The sequence below is a fragment of the Daktulosphaira vitifoliae genome, unplaced genomic scaffold (assembly GCF_025091365.1).
Source record: "Daktulosphaira vitifoliae isolate Bord-2020 unplaced genomic scaffold, ASM2509136v1 Scaffold_4, whole genome shotgun sequence".
Taxonomy (NCBI): Eukaryota; Metazoa; Arthropoda; class Insecta; order Hemiptera; family Phylloxeridae; genus Daktulosphaira; species Daktulosphaira vitifoliae.
The window spans coordinates 16,558,990-16,582,585 of record NW_026099575.1 but is presented as its reverse complement, the minus strand read 5'-3'; the positions used below and the strand labels follow the sequence as shown (position 1 = coordinate 16,582,585).

The 23,596-nt window shown below is 26.7% G+C and overlaps 3 protein-coding genes across 8 annotated transcripts in view; 1 reads left to right on the top strand and 2 right to left on the bottom strand.

The window, feature by feature from the left end:
- LOC126905151 (probable chitinase 10) overlaps window positions 1–11,007 on the top strand; it is a 20,263-nt gene extending 9,256 nt beyond the window's left edge. For 2 of the 3 annotated variants that reach the window (XM_050684610.1, XM_050684612.1), the window contains exons 10-36: window positions 1,811–1,993; window positions 2,056–2,185; window positions 2,245–2,386; window positions 2,475–2,702; window positions 3,878–4,076; window positions 4,137–4,249; window positions 4,322–4,544; window positions 5,104–5,520; window positions 5,585–5,673; window positions 5,737–6,144; window positions 6,201–6,705; window positions 6,763–6,942; window positions 7,093–7,304; window positions 7,396–7,531; window positions 7,627–7,769; window positions 7,832–8,017; window positions 8,079–8,204; window positions 8,268–8,406; window positions 8,468–8,867; window positions 8,930–9,063; window positions 9,129–9,340; window positions 9,409–9,544; window positions 9,620–9,762; window positions 9,825–10,010; window positions 10,071–10,264; window positions 10,335–10,626; window positions 10,687–11,007. In XM_050684610.1, coding sequence (XP_050540567.1) covers window positions 1,811–1,993; window positions 2,056–2,185; window positions 2,245–2,386; window positions 2,475–2,702; window positions 3,878–4,076; window positions 4,137–4,249; window positions 4,322–4,544; window positions 5,104–5,520; window positions 5,585–5,673; window positions 5,737–6,144; window positions 6,201–6,705; window positions 6,763–6,942; window positions 7,093–7,304; window positions 7,396–7,531; window positions 7,627–7,769; window positions 7,832–8,017; window positions 8,079–8,204; window positions 8,268–8,406; window positions 8,468–8,867; window positions 8,930–9,063; window positions 9,129–9,340; window positions 9,409–9,544; window positions 9,620–9,762; window positions 9,825–10,010; window positions 10,071–10,264; window positions 10,335–10,626; window positions 10,687–10,746 — 5,516 coding nt within the window. In that variant the 3' untranslated portion in view covers window positions 10,747–11,007. The remainder of the gene's footprint in view (window positions 1–1,810; window positions 1,994–2,055; window positions 2,186–2,244; window positions 2,387–2,474; window positions 2,703–3,877; window positions 4,077–4,136; window positions 4,250–4,321; window positions 4,545–5,103; window positions 5,521–5,584; window positions 5,674–5,736; window positions 6,145–6,200; window positions 6,706–6,762; window positions 6,943–7,092; window positions 7,305–7,395; window positions 7,532–7,626; window positions 7,770–7,831; window positions 8,018–8,078; window positions 8,205–8,267; window positions 8,407–8,467; window positions 8,868–8,929; window positions 9,064–9,128; window positions 9,341–9,408; window positions 9,545–9,619; window positions 9,763–9,824; window positions 10,011–10,070; window positions 10,265–10,334; window positions 10,627–10,686) is intronic. The other variant, XM_050684611.1, reaches the window with a different exon arrangement.
- A 1,053-nt stretch (window positions 11,008–12,060) lies between these two features.
- LOC126905156 (transmembrane emp24 domain-containing protein 5) lies at window positions 12,061–14,657 on the bottom strand. The gene is made up of 4 exons (XM_050684621.1): window positions 14,265–14,657; window positions 14,000–14,196; window positions 13,635–13,701; window positions 12,061–12,408 (listed from the first exon to the last, which is right to left on the bottom strand). Exons 1-4 carry the CDS (start codon window positions 14,559–14,561, stop codon window positions 12,181–12,183), a joined length of 789 nt encoding a protein of 262 aa, XP_050540578.1. The 5' UTR covers window positions 14,562–14,657; the 3' UTR covers window positions 12,061–12,180.
- Window positions 14,658–15,551: 894 nt separating this feature from the next.
- Window positions 15,552–21,425, bottom strand: LOC126904593 (UDP-glucosyltransferase 2-like). 4 transcript variants are annotated; one of them, XM_050683738.1, is made up of 6 exons: window positions 21,178–21,425; window positions 20,165–20,943; window positions 19,548–19,767; window positions 19,251–19,470; window positions 16,199–16,412; window positions 15,552–15,983 (listed from the first exon to the last, which is right to left on the bottom strand). In XM_050683738.1, the coding sequence occupies exons 1-6, from the start codon at window positions 21,215–21,217 to the stop codon at window positions 15,678–15,680; spliced, it is 1,779 nt and encodes a 592-aa protein (XP_050539695.1). In that variant the 5' UTR covers window positions 21,218–21,425; the 3' UTR covers window positions 15,552–15,677. The 4 variants fall into 4 exon arrangements, with proteins under 4 accessions (XP_050539695.1, XP_050539694.1, XP_050539696.1 ...); XM_050683739.1 differs by having other exon boundaries at window positions 15,556–15,983; window positions 21,275–21,424; XM_050683737.1 differs by lacking the exon at window positions 21,178–21,425 and having other exon boundaries at window positions 15,555–15,983; window positions 20,165–21,171.
- Window positions 21,426–23,596: the final 2,171 nt, after the last annotated feature.

The window sequence follows — 23,596 nt, the reverse complement described above, 5'->3', positions numbered from 1 at the left end:
AAATTATAAAAATAATAAAGAAGTTATATTTTGCTTTACTTTTACGTGTATAAAAATTTAAAGGGCTTGATACAATAATTATCAATAAAAACTGTTTGTTACTATAAATGAATGCACTGGACTTCAAGGAATTTTCATCAGAAGCAAAAATATACTTTTCTAAATCAAATTTTCACNAGCAAAAATATACTTTTCTAAATCAAATTTTCGCGTTGTTTTCAAATCTGCAATTAGACTTTATCTATCAGTTCTAATTTTTTATATTATTACTAATTACATATAAAATAATAATTAAAAGAAAAAAATTGAATTGTTTTCAAATTATTACTGATTTGATTTTTAATATGTTAAAAATAACAGTCCAAATTTTTATTTTTAACCTATTTTTTTGGTTCTTTAAAGTTGATGAAAAATTTTTGATAAAGATTTATGAAAGTTTATAGTAAAATAAATTGAATATATTACCATAACTTTTAGCTCAATTACAAGTTTAAAATTGACATCTAGGCCAGTCAACAAAGGAAAAATTGCGGAAAATATTTCCAAACAAATATTGTTTTTTTAAAAGTTGAATTAAAATATGTATAATGACATACTAATAGTCCTCAAGATTGGAATTGAGCTTTTTTTTACAGCCTCGCAAAAGTTCAAAAATATGAGCTTTTTTAATTTTCTCAAAAAATATTTAACTTACAAAAAAAAGTTTCGTACAAAAGTTGTTTAAAAGACAATTATAAACAAAAAAAGTATCTTATATTTTTTCATTTAAACAAATATTTTTCGAGTTACATTACATTTAATATGAGTACTAAAATTTATATTCCATTTTTTTCATTTTACGGTTACTTTTTATCAATCATGTTATACATTAGACACAATGTTATAAATGCATACGTGTGTATGTGTGAGTTTATTTATTTATTGTATCATTAAAGTATAGTATATATTAATATACAAGCGATAGAGTAGGTAATTGATTTGACGCTATATTATTTAAACCCAACTAAACGCTAAATTGTACATTCCGAAACAACAATCATATTATGTCAATTGCCACCGGAATTTCTGGTAATATTTTTCTTTTTCTTTGCCTTAATCCCAAGTACTCGGGGTCAGCCACCCTTATCCTGAGCTTCCACTTGACACGATCTCCCACATCTTCTACGCTCACATCAGCTGTCCTCAAATCGCATTCAATAGCATCCCTCCATCTCTTTTTTGGTCTTCCTCTATCTCTTCTTCCTTCAACATTCATTTCTATAACTGTTCTTACAGCTTTCGATTCTTCTTTCCTCATACCATGACTAAACAATCTAAGTCTATTTTCTGTCATCTTATCCACGATTGACGCAACACCTATACTTCCTCTTATATGCTCGTTCCTTATCCTATCTTCTCTAGTCACTCCACTCATACAACTAAGCATTCTCATCTCTGCTACACTTATTCTCTGCTCTTCTTTCTTATCAACCGCCGAACACTATTAACCATACATCATAGCTGGCCTCACAATTTCATACTAAATTTAAAAACTATAATTAGTATTTATTCATATATTATATTTTAAAATCAAAGAACTACTAATCAGGATATAATTAAAGAAATAAGAGTTGATGTTGCTTTTGGAATAATCCACCAATTTCTCTAAATGAAACACTATCTACAGATTTGCATCGAAGCGTTTCTTATGATAGTGATTTTAATCACTGTCAGATATCATCTATACTTGTCCCATCTATGCCTCGTCCACACTGTGCCTCGACCCCACTGTGCTACCGTTTTTTTACAATAAAATGTATGTTTTTTGTAGTCTCGAAAAAAAAAGTTGTTTGTTACTATGCTAGTTGGTCATGGTATCGATATTCAGATGGAAAGTTTAGCCCGGAGTATATCAAGAAAGATCTTTGCACGCATGTAATTTATGCATTTGCTTCATTGGAACCAAATGACTTAATAATGGTAGCTGGTGACGAGTGGGAAGATATTGAAAACAGTAAGATATTTTTATTGTCTAGGGTAATTTTTAAACTATAATGCTCACATTAATGTTCTTAGAAATATATCAACGATTTATTTCAAGAGTAAAATCGGAAAACACCAAAATTATGGTATCTTTAGGAGGATGGACTGACTCATATGGTGATAAGTATTCAAAACTTGTGAGCAGTGGGATAGCTAGAAGAAAGTAAATAAGGTTATATTAAGTTTTTTGAACATCTTTTTGCATTTTATTTTTCAATACAGATTTGTAAACTCCGCCGTAGCTTATCTGAGAAAGTATGGATTTGATGGTCTTCATCTAGACTGGAATTATCCGGTTTGTTGGCAAGCTGATTGTTCTTTAGGTCCACTTACAGATAAAATAAATTTCGTCAAGTTAATACAAGTAAAATAAAATTACTTAAGTATATTATAAAATGCTATTGCAAAATATTGAAAAAGTTAAGAATAATTCTATTATTACGTTTTTGTAGGATTTAAAAACAGAATTAAAGAAACAAAATCCACCATTAGAGTTGTCCTCATCAATATCTGGTTATGATGAAATTATCAAAGAAGCTTATGATTTTCCTATTTTGAGTCAACATTTGGACTTCATGACAATAATGACATATGATTTTCATGGTTCATGGGAAAATATAACAGGTCATGTAAGTCCAGGTTACTACAAAAAAGGAGATGAATTTCCTAAATATAATATGGTAAGTTTATTTGAAATTCCTATAATAAGTGATATAATTTAATGAGCTTTAATTTTTTTTCATTGTATTGTACTTTATTACAAATTTTAAATCACAAACCGATTAAAACTTTAAATAATTTGACATAATATAGTACCCAACTTGTATTTTGAGCTTAAAGTTTTTTTTTATTGTAAAATTTTTTTAATATAACTAAATATTATGCACGGGGTTCAAAATTTGTTTGTTGCGTTAAATTTTTAAATTGTTGTGCGAAAGGAATTAAAACTTAATAAAAAAACGAAAATAATCACTTTTCAATAAAACTTTAGAATATATAATGTGACTGAACAATAAACAATACAATACTACATTAATTCTTAATACTAATACAAATTAATAGAAAAATGAAATAGAATTATGTAGAATAAAGTAGAAATATGATATGAATAACACAAGAGTGTAAGTAATTAGCGCATACTAAACCATGACTGACTGTATGGATTTTACAGAGGAAGTCCTTCACTTATCTTTGCTCTAGATCCTTTGGTCTGCACATTCCTGTGTCCGATGGATATTCTATACTCTACGCAATTACAAAATAATACTCAGGGGTTCTTAACAAAATATTAATTAACATTTCAAAATCAGTTCAATTTTATTAATATTTTTTATATATTACATACATATAAATACTTAAAAATTACATTAACAAAAAGAAATTGTGTGATTTTATAAATATTAAGTAGCTACATTTTTTTCATCTGTAATTAATACGAAAATTGTAAAAATGCACTAAGTCCATTATATTTAGACATTGTCAAAAACAGTATAATTTTTGCTATTAGTCATGTTATAATTGTATCATAATTAATGAACTGAGATAATTATGTATAACTAAATATTGTAATTATATGCATTTATAAATTTTGTTAGTCATTTTGAAGGGTCCCAAATTTTTGTCGTTGGAGTAGTGTAAAAATATTTTTAATTTTAGGGGGTTATGAACCTTCTTAAAACGTTCCCTGATTATAACCTCTATAACAACACTATCAACCTATATTTCCAGATCAGTTAATAAAAATTTGTATTGTTTGATAGTGGGTTCAAAACAAATTAATAAAATTTATAAATGCTTATAATTCCGGGTTTCATTTATAACTTACTTGAAAAATATCACATGTTTTTTCATACAGGATTCGGCTGTTAAGTTAATCCAAAGATTAGGTGCAGATCCAAACAAGATTGTTGTTGGTTTACCTCTTTATGGACAGTCATATACTCTGGCTTCAAACTCTGAACATGGGCTTGGAGACCCAATTAAAGGAGCAGGTATTCCAGGAGAATATACTCAACAACCAGGAATGTTAGCATATTATGAAATATGTAATAGAGGTATAAACATATCTATCTAAATGAATATAAGGTTTTTAATGTTGATTTTTCCCATTTTAGTTAACAATGAAAATTGGGAAGTTTCAAGAGACAAAAAAAGTGGATTGGATCCATATGCTTATCATGGAAATCAATGGGTTAGTTATGAAGACGAAATATCTATAAGAATAAAAGTAATTATCTAAAATCAAAAACCATTTTTAAAGGTTTAGTTATAAAATTGTGTGTTTTTTTATTACCCTTAGTCTGAATATATTTTGAAAGAAAATCTTGGAGGTGCTATGGTTTGGACTATTGACCTAGACGACTTTAATAACAGATGCTGCAAAGGAGCTTACCCCCTTTTAACAAAAGTTAATGAAGTTTTTAATAGAATTTCAATAAAAAACTCAAATGTCAGTTGTAACAAACCTAACTATCCAGTTACACCTGCAAATCCAGTTCTCATTACTACTGAAGAAGGCGAAGGTATAGTTAAACTATTATTATTGTTATATTTTTATTTCATGTCTTCTCATAAAAGCTATACTTGTTGTATAAAAAATGTCTAGTTAATACAATTTTATAAAAAAAAAAAGATTATTTGGTATATTCATTTGAGATACATAATTATAATACTATAGTTCAATGACTATGTAGATTTTTTATAAGAATGTCACAACATACATGAGTTGCAAAAAAATCTTCAATTTAATTAAATCTTATATAATTATCTTAAATAATTATATTTATATTATAGTTAGTGATAACATTTTTAAGTTTACAAAATGTATGATTTTTTTTAGTCGTCTTTTTATTGTGTGCAAATATACCTTAAATAAATATAAAATTACTAAAAATAAAATATAGCCGTGTTCAAGGAGGTAGTTATTATCCTTGACATTTAAATATTTTTTTATTAAATGTTAGTCTCATATAAATTTATATTTTTTATTTTATTTACTTTAGCAATTAACATTAAAATATTTATCTACTTAGATGATATATTAGACTCTTATTAATTGGATTAATTAAAACAATTGTGTAGGAGGATGGGAATATCAAGTTTCAACGACTTCAACAACTTTTTCGCCGCCATCAACAGAATATATTAGTAAACCATCATATCAAACAACAACTACGCCAGAACCTGAAGTTTCAACTCCGTCCTTTTTAGTTAATCAGACAACAGAAAATCAACAATTACTAATACAATCAACTAATAGACCTCCAGCGAGACCTTGGTGGTCTGAGTATCCTACAACTAGGCCTGGACAACAAGGGCAACAACAAAATCCAAGAACATGTGTAGAAGGATCATTTAAACCATCGAGGGAGAGCTGCCAAAATTATTTTAAATGTAAAAATGGAAAATATAGACGACATTCTTGTAAACAAGGACTTCTATGGAATAGATATACTAACAAGTGTGATCTATCTGAAATTGTAAATTGTAACAACTCTGGTAAATTAAAACAAAAAGTGATCGATATTATAATAAAATAATTTTTTATAAACTTAAATTATAGGCAAACCCATTGTTGATGATTTATTAACAATGCCAGAAAAATCAACTTCTACATCAACTAATGTTTATAGACCACCTACAATACCAACAGTAATAATTTAACTCATTTGCATGTTTTTGATCAATTATTCTAATCTATTAAATTTTGTTTAGACTGAAAATAGTAAAGTATGTATAGAAGGCGAAAAAGTAGCTATAATCGATGACTGCACATCTTACTATTTATGTTCATATGGTATCTATATAAAACAAAATTGTGCTCCGGGTTTGGCGTGGAATGACCAAGTAAAACTATGTGATTGGAAAGAAAATGTATACTGCGACAATAAACGTTCTGAAAATAGACTTTTACAAAGATACAGTATAAATAATCCAAATAATATAGACATGATATCATTTCAAAAGTTACCCAATCAAATATTTGTTATAAAATCATCGAATTACATTGAATGTCAAGATGGTCAATTCTCTCCTCATCCAGGAGATTGTAACAAATACTTACAATGTTTATGGGGAAAATATAATACGAACTCTTGCCCAACTGGACTTTACTGGAACGCTGTAAGTTTTTTTTTAATTTATATTTTTCCAAATTAAATATGTTATACTTTAAACAGAGACTCAATGTATGCGATTGGCCTTATAACTCTGGATGTTCTATAACACAACAAATCAGTAATTATCCGACTAATGTACCACTGTATCCTTATGAAATACAAACAATTCGGCCTACTTCAAAACCAATATCAAGACCCACAATTTCAACCTCCAGTACTTCTATTCAAAATTGGTGGCAGCCTTCTACTACCAATATAATACATACTGAAGACCCATGGGCTTGGAAGCCTGAATTAACGACTGAAAATCCAGGTTGGTGGAAACCTGAACCATCAACTACTCAACGTCCATTTGAATGGCAACCTGAATTGACGACTGAAAACCCAGGTTGGTGGAAACCTGAAACATCAACTACTCAACATCCATTTGAATGGCAACCAGAAACCACCGAAAAACCATTTGAATGGAAGCCAGCCACTACTACAGAAAATCCATGGGAATGGAAGCCAACTACAACTACAGCAGCTACTCTGCCGACAAAAAAACCTGATTATCAATTAACAGGTTAGTATCTAAATAAAAATAGTTATTCAAAATTTATAATTTATTATTTTTTTTTAGAAAAATATAAAGTTGTATGTTATTTTACTAATTGGGCATGGTATCGACCTTCTCCTGGAAAATTTTTCCCCGAAGATACTGATCCAAATTTATGCACACACGTTATTTATGGATTTGCTACATTAGATTACACTGAACTTACCATAAGAGTATATGATTCGTGGGCAGATATCGATAATGGTATTTATAATAAAATTTCATTATATTATTTAACTATAACGAAAAAAATTGTAATGATATGGTAATTTATAAAAATAGGAAAGATTTTAGATTGAAAATATATGTAATAATATATTTTTGTTAAAAATATGTTTTGATTTATAATTTTAGCTTTTTATGAGCGCCTGGTAGCTTTGAAAAAACGTGGTGTTAAGGTTTCAATTGGTCTAGGAGGTTGGAACGACTCAGCTGGAGATAAATATAGTCGTATGGTAAACAGTCGAGCAAGTCGTAAAAAGTTTATTAGCAGTATACTAAATTTCATACAAAAATATGGATTCCAAGGTTTAGATCTCGATTGGGAATATCCAAAATGTTGGCAGGTATTGTGAAATATTACCCTTTTATTATTTTATGTTGAAATTTTATTTACTACAGTATAATTTTTAATATTCCAATTAAAATTTTTTAAAGACAAATTGCAACCAAGGACCTGATTCAGATAAACAAGCATTTTCAAATTTAGTAATAGAACTCAGACAAGCTTTTAAACCGTTTGGCTACCTGTTATCGGCTGCTGTTTCACCTAGTAAAACTGTTATTAATGCAGGTAATATAATTTACTTTCATATATATATATATTGTGTCAACGCGTGTCAAAACAACGCGTGTTCGTTTTTATGATGTATTCAACATATATTTTAGGGTATGATGTTCCTAGTTTGAGCCAGTATTTGGATTGGATTGGTGTTATGGCATATGATTACCATGGTCAATGGGATAAGAAAACTGGACATATTGCACCAATTTATTATCATCCTAATGATGATATAAGTTATTTTAATATTGTAAGTCAATTAAATTCAATCAACTTTGATGTTGAAAGTATTAATAACATTTAAATATTTAGAATTATACAATTAACTACTGGATTTCGAAAGGAGCCAATAGTAGAAAAATTGTCTTAGGTGTACCATTATACGGTCAATCGTTTACCCTTTCCGATCCTAATAATCATGGATTAAATGCTCCAGCGTCTGCTGGTGGAGAAGCAGGGCAGTTTACACGATCTGCCGGATTTTTAGCTTACTATGAGGTATTTAATAGTTTACTTTTTATAATTAAAACAATTAAATTAAATTGTGTTACGCAATTAGATTTGTATTAAACTTGCAAGTGGACAATGGAATATTGTTCATGATCCTAAAAGAAGAATGGGGCCATATGCTTATAATGGTAACCAATGGGTTGGATATGATGATATTTGGTCCATTAGACAAAAGGTGTTATAGAACTTCTTTAGTAAAAAAAAAATTATATAATGTAATTTTCTTATAATATTATAGTCAGAGTATGTAAAATCAATGAACTTGGGCGGTGCAATGATATGGGCATTGGATTTAGATGATTTTCGTAATATTTGTGGTCAAGGGCATTATCCTTTGCTCACAACTATTGTCAAAACATTGGGACAGAGAAGAGATAGTAATTATTTATCAATAATTGATTGCTATGAATAACTTAAATATCATTTTTTCTGATATAGATTATCCTAGTACATCTCCAATGACTCCAGATAATGGTTCTTTGCCGTTAATTACTGGAGCCTATCCAAGCATTGAAACATCAACAGAAGAATTGGTTTCAACTAAACCGCCATTTACTCGTCCGACACCTCCATCTTGGGTAACGTCCTCCACAAAACCAATTTCTAATCCTCCAACTCTCCCAACCAGACCAACGCGACCAACTCCACCTACATGGCCAACACCCCCTATTCGACCAACTCCACCTACATGGCCAACACCCCCTACTCGACCAACTCCGCCTACATGGCCAACACCCCCTACTCGACCAACTAATACCACACCAATTACATCAACAAATCTTTCAGCACCTGAATATTTCAAGGTTGTTTGTTATTTTACAAATTGGGCATGGTATAGGTCAGTAAATAATTTACTTAAATTTTTTTATATAAAAACTTAATACTATTATAAACTTTTAGACAAGGTGGTGGTCGATATTTACCCAGTGATATTGATCCTTCATTATGCACACATATTGTATATGGGTTTGCAATCCTCGATAACGATGAATTAATTATCAAGGCACACGATCCTTGGGCAGATTATGATAATTGTATGTATATTATATTTAACATTTAACAATGAAAAACATTATTTAAATAATATATTGGTCAACAGTCTTTTACCAAAAAGTGACAGAATTAAAAAAATTCGGTGCTAAAATACTATTGGCTATTGGTGGCTGGAATGATTCAGCAGGAAGTAAATACAGTAAATTAGTTAACAGTCAATTCGCTCGCAGTAAGTTTATTAGGCATGTTGTATCTTTCCTAAAACAGAATAATTTTGATGGTTTGGATTTGGATTGGGAATATCCAAAATGCTGGCAGGTAAATTATATGAAATGATTTTCTAGGTTTTTTACTTCAAAATCTGTATATTTTTAATTGTAATGAAGGTGGATTGTACAAAAGGTCCAAGTAGCGATAAAGAAGGATTTTCAAATTTATTAATTGAATTAAGACAGGCATTTAATAATGAAGGATTTTTACTATCAGCAGCTGTTTCACCTAATAAAGCCGTAATTGATGAAGGTATTAAGTTTCATCCAAAATATTATTTTATCTTTTTAACTTTATTAATTATAATTAATTTTCATTTCCAATAAGGATATGACGTACCAGTATTATCGAGAACGTTAGATTGGATATCGGTAATGGCTTACGATTATCATGGTCAATGGGACAAAAAAACGGGTCACGTATCTCCAATGTATGCGCATCCAGATGATTATGACATGAAATTCAATTCAGTAATTTTATTCAAATTTTCATCAGATTTTCTTTTTATTAATATATTTAATTCCTTTATTAGAATTTCACCTTGTACTATTGGGTAAGTAAAGGTGCAGACCCTCGTAAGTTAGTTATGGGCATGCCAACGTACGGACAATCATTTTCGTTAGCTACAGCAAAAGATAACGGATTGAATGTTCCAACGTATGGTGGTGGTGAAGCTGGTGAGGCGACACGATCACGGGGATTTTTAGCTTACTACGAAGTAACTATAAACACAAGTAACGAAGAAAAATTATATTGAATTTTATATTAAATTTTTTAGATTTGCTATAGAATAATAAAACAGAACTGGCGTGTAGTTCAAGATCCTTTGGAAACAATGGGCCCATACGCGTATAGTGGCGATCAATGGGTATCTTTTGATGACCAAGAAATGATAAGATATAAATCTCAATTTGTAGTGCGTAATGATTTAGGTGGAGCAATGATCTGGGCATTAGATTTAGATGATTTTAAGTAAGCTTTTAAATAAATTTTCATCTAAATATACGTATGATATTAATTTGGTATCATTTTTTTATTGTAGAAATGTGTGTGGCTGTGAAACGTATCCTTTATTAAAAACTATCAATCGAGTATTAGGCCGAATACCAGAACCTGGCCCCGATTGCTCTCTAGATCAAAGTGAAAATGATATTGAAACTAGGATGTTAAAAAGTTTTAATCCAGATGACGCCAAAATTCTTATGTCTAACAAAAACCAAAACTGCGAGGAACCATTATTAAAAAGTCACCCCGATGATTGCAATAAATATTTAATTTGTCAATTTGGTGAAATTCATGTACAAAGTTGTCCAGATACTTTATACTTCAATAAAGTAATATTTAATAAAATTATTTCCTAAATAGAAATTATATTCAAATCTACTTGTTTTTAGGAAAATCAATTATGTGATTGGCCAAGCAGCGTTAACTGCACTATGAATACATTAAGTTGAAAGTTGAATGTAAGAGTTTAATGAGATTTAATTATCAAGACTGAATTTATATCACATATTGACTTATGAAATACTTAACTATTGTTTAATGGAAATTTGTAAAAAAATTAATGTATTTTATTCATTTTATCTATTTGGCCATATTTATTAGGTTTATTTTTCAAAAAGTTTTTAAGATAATTTTAACCTATTTTCATTTTATTGCTGGAATATTAGTGAAGTATGTACATGAACTCTGTATAACTATATGTTAGTTATTATAATATTTTAGTATATATAGTCAATATTTACTAAAATATTTAAAAATTTTTATTAAAAATTTGGTTTATACAAATTATTTTTGTATTATAAGTAAATAAATGTAATAATAAATGTATTATAAAAAAAAAAATCATAAGTATTAAATCAATTTTATCATGTTTTAAAACATTAAAAATATTAAAGAGTAAATTTTCATCTATGAAGCTAATGATGCTACATTTTTTTATTTTTTACATACCTAAATTTTAATATAAAATTATACAATTTTAGGAACAGCAAAAAAAAATTAAATTAAATGAGTTAGCAGAACATTCACAATGATTTCTTTATTCAATATATTATGCAATGACTTTATTTGATTACTTATTGTTATAAGATAGACTATTTATATCTAATTCTTAAAAATTATTGTGTAATGATACTATTTTATTTTTAAATGTTATTAAATTATTATATGCATAATAAACAATGAAGTTACAATATAATTCTTATATTATTATTAAAATTTTTTATTTTATAATGCCAATACAAAAATAAAGGTAAATTAGAATTTGTATAATAATAGTTTACAGTTTAGCTAATTACTTTAATTGTTTTCATGATATTTATATACTACCAACTACTATGATGTTCACAAAACTAAATTTTTCAGTTAATATTAGTTGACATCAATTTGAGGATAAACTGTACAAAAAATTTATTTAAAGAAATCTTCACATATTTTACACTAGTGACCTATATTATAGATATTATACTAATTGTATAATTAATGTCATGGACCATTAAACACTTATTACATACAAATTAAAAAAAAAATAGTCAACAAAAATTAAAATATACACAAATAATTATATATATATATATATATATATATTTTTTTTTTTACTTAAAAATGTTTTAGTTTTTACAGAAAAAATAGAAATTTTAAACTCACATTTCAATAATGGAATGGAAAAGTTAATTAATATTATTTAAATTTTTTTAAAAAATTCCAAATACCTTATAAATGGTAAAATTTTTGTTTCTATCACAATTATTATGTTCTAATAAAAATACAACTCTTATAGTAACTGATAAAGAAAAAAAATTGAAATAAACACATTTTTGTAAAAGATAATTATGTTTTTAATGTTTTGAATAAACAAGTAAAATATTATAATATAAATTGTCTTTCTAAGCTCTTGGTTTAGACCTGCCTGCATTGGTTTCAAATAATTTTCGCACAAAGTATACTTGTAATGTAGTTGTTCCTATAATTAGTACTATCTGCATAATAGACCACCTATTTACATAAGTCTTGTTATCTACTAATAAATTATAATCACGATTTTCTTGACTACGAAGGTGATATTGATGTTGTAGCATAGTATTGATATTGGTCTCAACAGTTTTTACAGTCGTCTAAAATATAAATTAATACATTATTGAACAATAACAAAACAATTCTTAAGTATTCTAAACCAATATATTATAGAAGAAAATACTAATATTAAGTTAAATTATACACTAATTATTAAGTTGTTTTTTTATCTTTAATGTGAAGCTGAGAGGGTATTGTCATAACTTTTTGAATAATAGATGAATAGAAACAACATTTTTTTTATAGATACATTAGGTATTTAACTATCATTAGGATGGGTTATATATTTTTTAAAAAACTTGACCCTTTACCTGCCAACGTGGAGAATCAAAATGATAACTTTTTCAATTTAACTTTTGAAAGTGTTCCGGAAATATTAACACTTTTGAATGTATCTTAAGTTAAATCCTATATAATATACTTTATTATGGAAAACTAAAATTTCGAATTTTAGTTTGTCTTCATGGTCAATATGGCTACCATATTCAAAAATAAGCTATTTTTGGATTAAAATACTTAATTTTATATTTTTAACTTTATATTTATATAAAGTTTTGAAAAATGTATGGATCAATTTATTTTTTTTTATAAATAATATTTTATATACCATTCATCTGACATACTTTTTTTTTATAATTGCATAATTTCCCTTAAAATTCTTAGTTTTGTATTTTATTTTATTTTAAAATACCTTACAAAGGATTGCGAGTTAGAAGGTAATTTTTAACTCATTTGATTTTTATCTCATTTAGATTAAATAACTTCAATGAATATCAAGGTATCACAGTAGTCTCCCCTTGTGAGTAGAAATTTCTTATTCATATTAAAATAATTTTAATATGTGGTTTTCTTTTTGTGGCTGTCATTTGTTTTCTCAGCTCTCACTTGACCAATTTTTTTTAACAATACATCAAAACTATTATCTAGTTAAAGATATTACCCTCAAAAATTGAAAAAAATTCTCTTTAATAAATATAAATGAATTATACTTTTAAATCTAAGAACAACTAATTAGAATATAATTAAGGAAATAGAAGTTGATGTTGCTTTTGTAATTATGTACCAATTTCTTAGAATTAAATACTATCTACAGATTTTCATCAAAGTATTTCTTATGACAGTGACTGTAGGATATTATCTATACTTGTCCTAACTATCTCCGTCTATTCTGTGCCGTGACCCTACTGTGCTACTGTTTTATTTTGATTTTGATTTGGAATTGTTTGTTTAAAGAATTAGAAAAAAATGTGTCTCAACAAATACTTACTGTAAAATTCTCAACACTAAGATTCATATCTTCTATTTCTTTGTGGTATTCATCCCATTTGTCATATCTTAACAAAAGTATACAATCATTATAGTATTTGATATCTTAAGTCATATTTAGTTTGAATAGAAATGTACTTATTTTTATCTATTATTTCTTATAAATGAATGAGCGATTTTTTTTTTTAATATAAGGGCGGCTTTCATTTAAATTTAAACAATTATAATATATTAAAAATATTTCAGCAATATCAACACATAAAAATTAAATATTGATTATGTACTGTTGTTATTTCAACATATTATAAGTTTTAAGACAACTTTTTAGAGAATTGTTTAAGATATAAAAAATAGTTTATTTTGTACCTTATAACAGTGATGTATAAATTTACTAATTTAGCTGCAAATTTTGAAAACTGATTATCTATACAAACACTGTAGTATCCACCAGTAGAAGTTTGATCTTGATAATCAGAACTTGCTTTCCATTGATATGGATGTACTATTTGACCATTAGGATGTCTAACTGCAAAACCAGCCATTCCATCACCGCCTCTCAAGACCTTTTTAAGAAAAATACTACTTATGTATTTTGATAGATACATTATATTATTTACAATGTAAAAAATACTTGAGCACTAGCATAAAATGTAGCTCCAGGATTCACAAACTGAAAGTAGCAATCTTCTTTACCAGGATCAATAATTACTTTGTAATCCATAGCAACGGCTGGTAAGGTTTCATACCAAGGTGCTGTAGGTTGAGGTGGTGGTGGCTGTTCTTGTGCTACTGGCATTGATTGAGCTTGAACCAGTCCATAATCATTTTTGTCTAATAGAACACAAAATGTATAAAAACATAATAATAGGTGTACAGTTTCTTTTTCCCGAATGCTTCTAAAAATCTTCATCATAAAATTAACTAACATATAAATATTATTTTTAGAGTTTATATTATTTTACAATATTTCAAACATTTTCAAAACGTGTACTTTCACTTAATAATAATGGTTATAACATATGTCTATGATATCTTAATGATAAAATATATCATAGATATTACACAGTAAATCTATATTGATACGCGTGTCGTGTATGAAGTTAGGATCGAATATTTTTATCAGTTTGTTTATATCTTATACTGTTGTTACTTGAACCGGTTCAATTATTCACCGATGACGTATTGCAGCAAATTATACCAAAATATTTTTTTATATAACCTGTGATATTGCTTAAATTGTGAATCAAATTTTAAGTAACATTTGTTTGCTTAAAATTTATTAAAAATTAAAAAAAAAGAAACATGAATAGATTTATAATTTTTATTAATGAATCATTTTGTAAGTAAATATATTAATTTCCCTTAAATTTTTTTATAAAATAAACATAATTTCAAATATTGTCGACAAATTATGTCTCCTAGTTAAGTTATGCAATTGATGTTTAATTTATAAATCGGATATTAACTAATAGAACAATTACAATATACATTAAAAATTGTTAAATGTATAGGTAAACACAAAACGACTATTAGATGGTTTTACAAATCTAATCAATTAGTGTATAAATCATAGACAACGTGTCTATTATAAGAATACATTGCATTAACCATGCATTTAAATTTTTAACTCGCAGCCAAATTTTTAATTATATGCATTTAACGTATAAGTAAAAGCTTATTATTGAAATGAAAGTTTACCTTTATTTAAAAAAGTTATTTTGAGATATGTGTCATAAGACATATAATAAGGAAAATATTCAGAATACATTTAAAGGGACATGGGTTCTACTAATCTTACATTTTAAGTAAAAATCATCGAGAAAAGGTAACTAAATTTTAATTACTCATAAATAACACAAAAGTAGAACCTAACATAAGTAAATTTCCATTGAATTTATTATTAAAAAGATATGTTTTAACTATAATTTTTAATGTAACAGACTTTATATATCATTTTACAATGAATACATCCATCAGTGCGCAGTGGATTAAAGAAAATTACCATGAAGATTAATACATTTTTTAGTTCTATTTATATATAGATTTAATTTTGAGAGCATTGCTCGTATTTTTCAATATTTTCTTCGTTAATCGTTTCGGCTAGTTCGTCATTTTCGTCAGTGAAAAGCTCTGCTTTTAAACCATTTTGAGGATCAATTTTAAAATGTTTATTTTCATTGATTACAAAATTTTCATCGATTTCGTAGCCTAATCTATCCAATAACATCTTATGACTAATTAATGCTTTTCCATAATTTATTAAAAATTTTTGAAACGAAGATTTCATTGTTTCTGAAATTTCACCGGGAAATGCTGTTTGTATATAGTTTACAAATTCATCCTTATAATGCTGCAAACATAATTTAAAACAAATATCTTTTATAAAAAAAAAAGAACATGAATAAGTACAATGTAGAATTTTTACTTAATATTTTTGTTATTTTCATTATGATTAATTAAAGTAGTACAAACATAAAAAAAAAATTCCTATTAATATTCAATTGAGTTAAATATAATTTATGGAACTAATTTTATTTTTCAATCAATAAAAAATAATTAAATTACCATAAAATCAGCCATGGTAATAAATCTATGTGTAATTAAAATTTTTATCAGAGCAATGTGCATAGCTCGAGGGTCATATAGAGCATTTAATACGGAAAGTTGATACATTATATTTGTCACCGCTTGAATTTTATAAGAATTTTGAGCTTTTATGTTATTAGTACATTTATCAATACTCAGAATCTTTTTAAAGTTTTCATTTGTTGTATAAACTCTGTAAAATAAAAAAAGCCAGTTATAAGATTAAATAATGTTAATCACATAGGTTGTAACTAAAATCAAATTTTAAAGGGTAATATATTTTACTTTCCCTCTTTGTAAAAAAATATTTTGACATATCTATAAATACAGAATGATTCATTTATCGCGAATCCTTTAATCCAAAAATAATAATAATATTGAAAATATTTTAATTGGTTTGTTTTAGGCAAATGATTTTCTCGATTTCGTAATCATGAAATAAGTTTTATGATAATCCTTTATACCACATAAATATGTCAACTTAAATTAATTTCACAGTGGATGGTTCGACATTCAAATGATTTTATCATTTCTGTTTCGCAATTAACAATGCAGTTAAGGCCGTCAAAGTCGAAGACACGCAAGGTGACGCGAAAATCTTAGAACGGCCGTCGAGATGATAATAGATATGATTAATAGACAATATACATAATTAACTAGCTTATTTATTAGCTTAACTATTAACTGTTTTAAACCAGTATTTTGGGAGTTATTGTTTAAAATAACAACACCCCAATTTGACCTCCAGCCATCACTATGAAATATTAATAACTTCCAAAATACTGATTCAAAAGTTGTTATCCAGCTTACATTAGATCATTACGTAATAACTACATAATGACTTAATTGACACCCTTATGAGCTATAAGAGATGAACATAAAAAAATCTTCTTAATTAATAAATTAAGAAAAACATATACCTAAAATAGTTTAAATAAAAAGTTCTCGATATTATTTTTGATTAGGTGGTTTGTAATAAATGAATCTCGTTGAATAATTTTCTGAAATTTCCTTCGAATCTGAGAGGAGGAGAGTTATTGGCTGAGGTCATTTATAGATGCGTCATTAGGCTACTTTTATTAATAAATTAAAAACAGATTATAATTTCTGATTTTTAAAAATTATAACAAAATATTATAAATTGTTATCTAAAGCGTTCATGTAGTAAAATAAACGATAAAAAATAAAATATTTCAAAAGTTTTTTTAATAATCCCCTACTTTACTTGATTGGGTCAATTTTTACTTATTATCAATATAATAATTACACTCTCTGTGATCCAATGCAATGTTTTAAAGGATTCCTTATAAACAAGGCGTATATGTCGTTAATATGTTTAATATGCTTTTCTTCGAGAAATAGCAAGTTTACATAAGAATTTTTCGCATAGTTTTCCGGGTTCGGATCCATACTATTATTTTGAACGTTGCCCATTTTCGTAATAATAGAAAAATTGTTTTAATCTAGGTAAATATGATGTGCATGTAAAAAGACATCCATGGTAACTGAATGGGTTTTAAAATCATTATCATTTTTTATCTATTAGTTATCTTTTTCAAAGTTTATGCATTATAATTTACATAAATTTGTTTTCCGATACCTTATTCGTAATATTAAAGAATAATGATTATTGTGTATTTTTTAGCATTGTTAAAAACATTAGGAGATCTGAACTCTGTTATCATGTTTTCAGTTTATTATTTAAAAATAATGTATTGTACCCTACTCAATATGTATTTATGGTTAAATTAAGAACTCAATTTACGTAACATTTTTTGGTAAACAAAACTAAGTTATCTTTTTTATTTGTTAGATTATATTTTTTACTGAAAATATAAGAATTATTTTTCTTGATTTTGAGTACCATGAATTTAATTGGAAATTAGTTATAGTTTTGATAAAATTTACATGTATTAATATGTAAATGGTACAACGTTTTTAAATATTTATTTTTTTAACATGACCACATTTTAATCCATTATAACCTTGTTATTTGCTTATAATTAGAATTAGAAATTTTCAAAGTTACTAAAAGCAAGCTAATACTATATGAGTACTAAAGAATAAAGATAAATGAATACATGTGTAAGTAATATACATGAGAAAATTTAAGTAGGATTTAACAAATTTTTGATAACTTCACTAAAAGTGCCAAAAACTACATTATATCGGGACCACAAAATAAATGGAGATAACTTTTTAAATATACATAAAATTTATTTCTATGCTGTGTTGATTGTAACTTAAAAACTAGAAATGAATATTATTAACTATTTCCATACATTTTTTGGTTTTATATTAATTTCAATTTCGGAGCATTGGCATAATAAACATAATAACGAATATTTCTTATAGCTGTTAAATAAATCAATTTATAAGCTATAATAAAACAATGAAAAATAATAAAAGAGCTAAAGATTATTACAAGGATGACATCAATTAAAAGGTATTGGTACCAAACTAGACTAAAACTAGGGCATTTTAAGTGTAATGCATCGTTATGGCGAAGAACGTATTCAGTCCAATAGACAACTAACTGTGCGGGTGTCATGGATCGATCTTTATAGATTTTCGCTACGGTTCTTGCATTTTTTGTATAACTAAGTAAAAATAAAATAATTGTTAATTAATAATTAAGAGTATCTTATTTATTGTTAAAATCACTATGAAAATATGATTCATAAGACATAGTTAAGATGCATATAACATTTACTTAATAATACAGAAAAATGATCGATAAAATATATTATATCGATCATTTTTCTGTATCGTCTGTTCAATTCTTGCGCCATAAACTTCAGATTGTTCAATAGCAACACATACATTTATATAAATTGCTTGTAGATATTTGTACCAGTGGGTATTTATGAGTGGGGGTCTAAGGGGTCCGGTACCTCATAGATATAAAATCATGGAATCGAAGTTCCCCGAAACTTTGTATTCTGAAACTCAACCCCCCATTTGCAAATTCCTAAATAAACCATTAAATTGTACATTTATATTGAACTTAATTAAAAATACTGCTACTCACTTTAAATTGTTAATTAATTTAATTATAGCATCTTTTAAATCTTGTTTTTTCATAGTAAAAAAATCCATAGAAATAGCCATTCCTGCTTCTACTAGGGTTTCCATATTTTTTGACTGATCAAAAAATAAAGGAAACCCTAATACTGGAACACCAGCATCAGCTGTTTCGTGTATTCCTGATATGCCACCGTGACTAATGAACAATTTTACTTTGGGATGTACTAAAAATTATTTAGTATCATTAAGTGATGATAGAACTATAATTATAATTAATGTAATTATGTAAAAAATATCTTACAAAGAATATCTCTTTGTGGAAAAAATGTTTTGGTCATAATATTAACTGGTTTATCTTTCATTTCACTTTCATATTTCCACAATACTCTTTGCGGTATTTGTGATAATACTTCTTTAAATATATTTAATGTATTGTTTGGTAAACTTGACATCGCTATTATCGTTCCAAAAGAAAAATAAATAACGCCATGAGGTGAATCTTCAATAAATTCTAACACGTCCTTTTAGTATTATGAAAAAATGTAAGATGTTTACAACTAAACCTATATTAATTGATTTATGTTGAATAATAATTATCTGCTAAGTAAACTAATTATATGTTTTCAGGTATACAATACGTTTTAATGTCAACATATAACCTCATCAATGTAAATTGGGTTTGTATTTAAATTGTAATCGCTTATCAATATTTTTTACAAGATATTTTAGGTAATTTTGTATTTCATGATTTTTGCTTTTAGTGTAATTTAAATTTAAAAAGAACTTCAATAATATTCAGATGTTATATAGTTTTGTTGAAATTAAATTTTCATGCCAAAATGTCTTTTTAGTACATTTTAAAGTAAACAACATAAATCAGATGATTATAACAGTTAAACATTGATTTTGTTTACTTACTTTTGGTAACAGTTTAGGAGATTGCAAATGTATTCCACCAATTTGTATAAAATTGGCAAAATTAGATCTAGGTGATTCATTGATCAAATGCGTGTTGGAAAAAATTAAAGAGCATTTTGCAGGATCTATTTCATCATAAAATTGTTTGGACTGAGTTTTCATTTGATACTCTGAAAGTTTAAGTAAGTATGAGCTGTATAGTGTAAGAATAGTGTTTTCAAGTCTTTGCATAAATGTTTTAGGAAAAGCATGATCAGCCATCAAGTGAGAATTGACGGCAGGATTCGACATATACCCAAATATCTCCCATTCTATAAAAGTAATTTGAGTAGATGGAACGATATATATCAAAGGTCTGTTCAACTTAGCTGCTACATATGAGACGCACTCGGATGCCAATGGTTCGGTAATGACTAAATCGAATTCTGTGTCGTTGCCCTTTGCCAAAATGTCTTGCATTCGTTTGTGAGTATAAGTGGCGTAACAGTTATATCTTGTCACGTCCATGATCATAGGCATGTATGTTGACACTTGATGTAAAATTTTAAGAACGATAGAATATTCTAAATCAATTATTGGTAATATTACATTAGATAAGTCGATTTCAGTATAGTTGTCTCTATCTCCCTCGACGAATGAAGTGAACACAGTGACATTATGACCATGGTCGACTAGCACTCGGAGCACGCTGTTCATTACATTCCAATGACTTTTGCCTGCCAGCGTTTCTATAGCTAATATTCTAGCACATTCTGACGGTCCGACGACAATATGAGTACCTACAAAGACGCACGTACATATAATTGCATTAATTGAGAGAGACATAATACGTCATTTGTAAATTCGAAAACAAATGTTTGAATTCAATTATTCTTTTTTATTATTATGGATATCAATGATCAAACGATTTCAGAAATTAATAAAGGTCATAAGATCGTCGACAAGACTTAAATAAAAATAAAATTTTAAGATATTTATTTTATTAAAAAAATAAAACACGCATAATAAATAACCTTGACGAATTACTAATTTATGAATTAATTCCGATAACATTAACAGTACAAAACATGCCAAAATGCAACCAAATATTAAACTGCCTGTAAAATTTACTTGGTAGTGTTCGAGTTCATACTCCTTCCAACAATGCTAACCTGTTAGTTTTACCGAAGCGAATTTTGTTAAAAAAAAATTACTAAAAAATGCTGGCAAGATTAAAAATGCCTAATTGTTTATTAATTGTTAACTAAAAAAATCTCGCTCTGCGTAGGGGGCGAGGTCTAATAGACGCAGTTATAAATCTATATACCCTGCCCCACCACTTTAATGGTTTTACATGGAATAAAAAATGTAATACATTAAGTAAATGAGTTGTTTAATTTTTGTCTTTTTTGTAGCGAGAAAATAAAAAGATTATGTATATTTTTGTGTCTGATATTTATCATGTGATTTGTATAAAGAAGTGAGTTAGACCAATATTTGTTGAACTAATTACATTAAAGTAATCGTTCAATATGTACATATATTTATTATTCTTTTTAAAAAATATAAATAGTTTTTGATAAAAATTTTACTGAAATATAAATGCATAATTTTATATTACAGTTTTGTGAACAAAAAAACTAATCAAATATTAAATAATCTATTTATTTTAAAATTAGTATTCTCATTATTTAGAATTTATTAACATATTGACAATTATATTTCATTTGTTAGACGATGGAAAATTTTAATAGGTTAGGAATATGAATCTAAATAATAACACTTAGTGTTTCTTTAAAATTTATTTATTTAAAAAAATGTATTTTTAAGGAAACATCTTTTATGCTTCGGAAAATATTTTAAACATTTTGTATGGTATACTTTTTTTAGAGTTCAAATTAATTTGAAAAAAAAAACTCAACATTTATTTTAAAATCTTTATCATTTTACAGATGAATTGAAAAATGATATCTAAATTAAATTTGAAAATTTGTTTATAGATGTTAATTTTTATACTGAATCAATTACCACAAGTTGTTTTAAATTTCGGTCTGTTTGCAACCCCACTAAATTTTAGTACAAGATATTATACAAAAAATATTTAAACAAGTGTTTATATAACAAAGTATTTATGTTGAGTGACATTTGTTGGAAAAAATTAGATAGTTGTAACATCCATTTAAATAGATAGGGTAACTGAAAAATATGGTAACATAGCAACAAAACGTATAGTTATGATAATTGAACACATATGATTAAATATATATAGCTAAAACAACTATACAAAATAGTTAAAATCTAATCATTTTTTATGGTTGGACTAATTGTTCGTGTTGTTGGAATTAATATCTTAATCAGTAGCTTTAAGTGATTCACTTAGTTACTATTAGCTATACATGACTAGAATATTTAGTTGATCCAAATATAATCGGCAATTCATATTTATTTAGATATTCCAACTTGATCTTTATTGTTGGACCAACTAAAACTGTTAACTAATTATTTTCTGTAATTAAATTCTTTTTTTTCTGTATGAAGGATTCTGTACGAAGAAAAATACAACGTCAGCTATGTGGCAAAATTTTGTGTTATATTTTGGATTTTTTTAAATAAAAATGTGTACATATTACTTTATTATGCATATCAATATCAAAAGAGTAAAGTTTTCATGTTAATCATTAAAAACTAAAATTTCTTTATACAGTAACAATGACAAAACTGAAAAAATGTTCACTTCTCAAGTAAAAGTGATAAAATGTGACTTACGAGCAGTATTGAATTTAAAAAATATTTTTAGATGGTCCTTTCAGTATTAGTTCAACCAAAAAAATTTGTTTCGCTACATTTTTACATTTTTAAAAATTAATACTTTCTCAGCTTCGGATCGAAGCAAAAAAAAATAGGTTTCAACTCAACATTAAACAAAACATCACTTTAACTTTAAAAAAAAACTATGTTATCATTGCTACCCTATGATAGTCAGGAAGGCTATCAAAATTCCAGATGGGAATTATACCTGAATTTAACATTGCTTCCTAGTCATTACAGATAGCTGACAATAAGAAAAATACGTTATTGAAAAAAAAGATTACTAATAATGAAATGATATTTAAAAATCTTCAATTATTCAAATTTGTACCTATGACTAAGGTATAACACGTATTCAATACAGGAAATCTTCATTATATTTAAAATTATTGATCTATGTGTATAGGACCTTAGTCCTTTTATAATTTAATTTTTGCAGCACATTAGTTTAATTATTCAGGGAATTTCGTGGAATACAAGCGTAGCTGAAGAAAAACATAATTTAATTAAATACTTACAAACATTATTTGGTTTGTTTATTATAATTATTATTATGACTTTTTATAGTAAATTAAGTTACAAATTTTTATTAAATTAAAACAAAACTATATTTAAATATTTTTTTTTACAGCTTGAAGCAAAAAT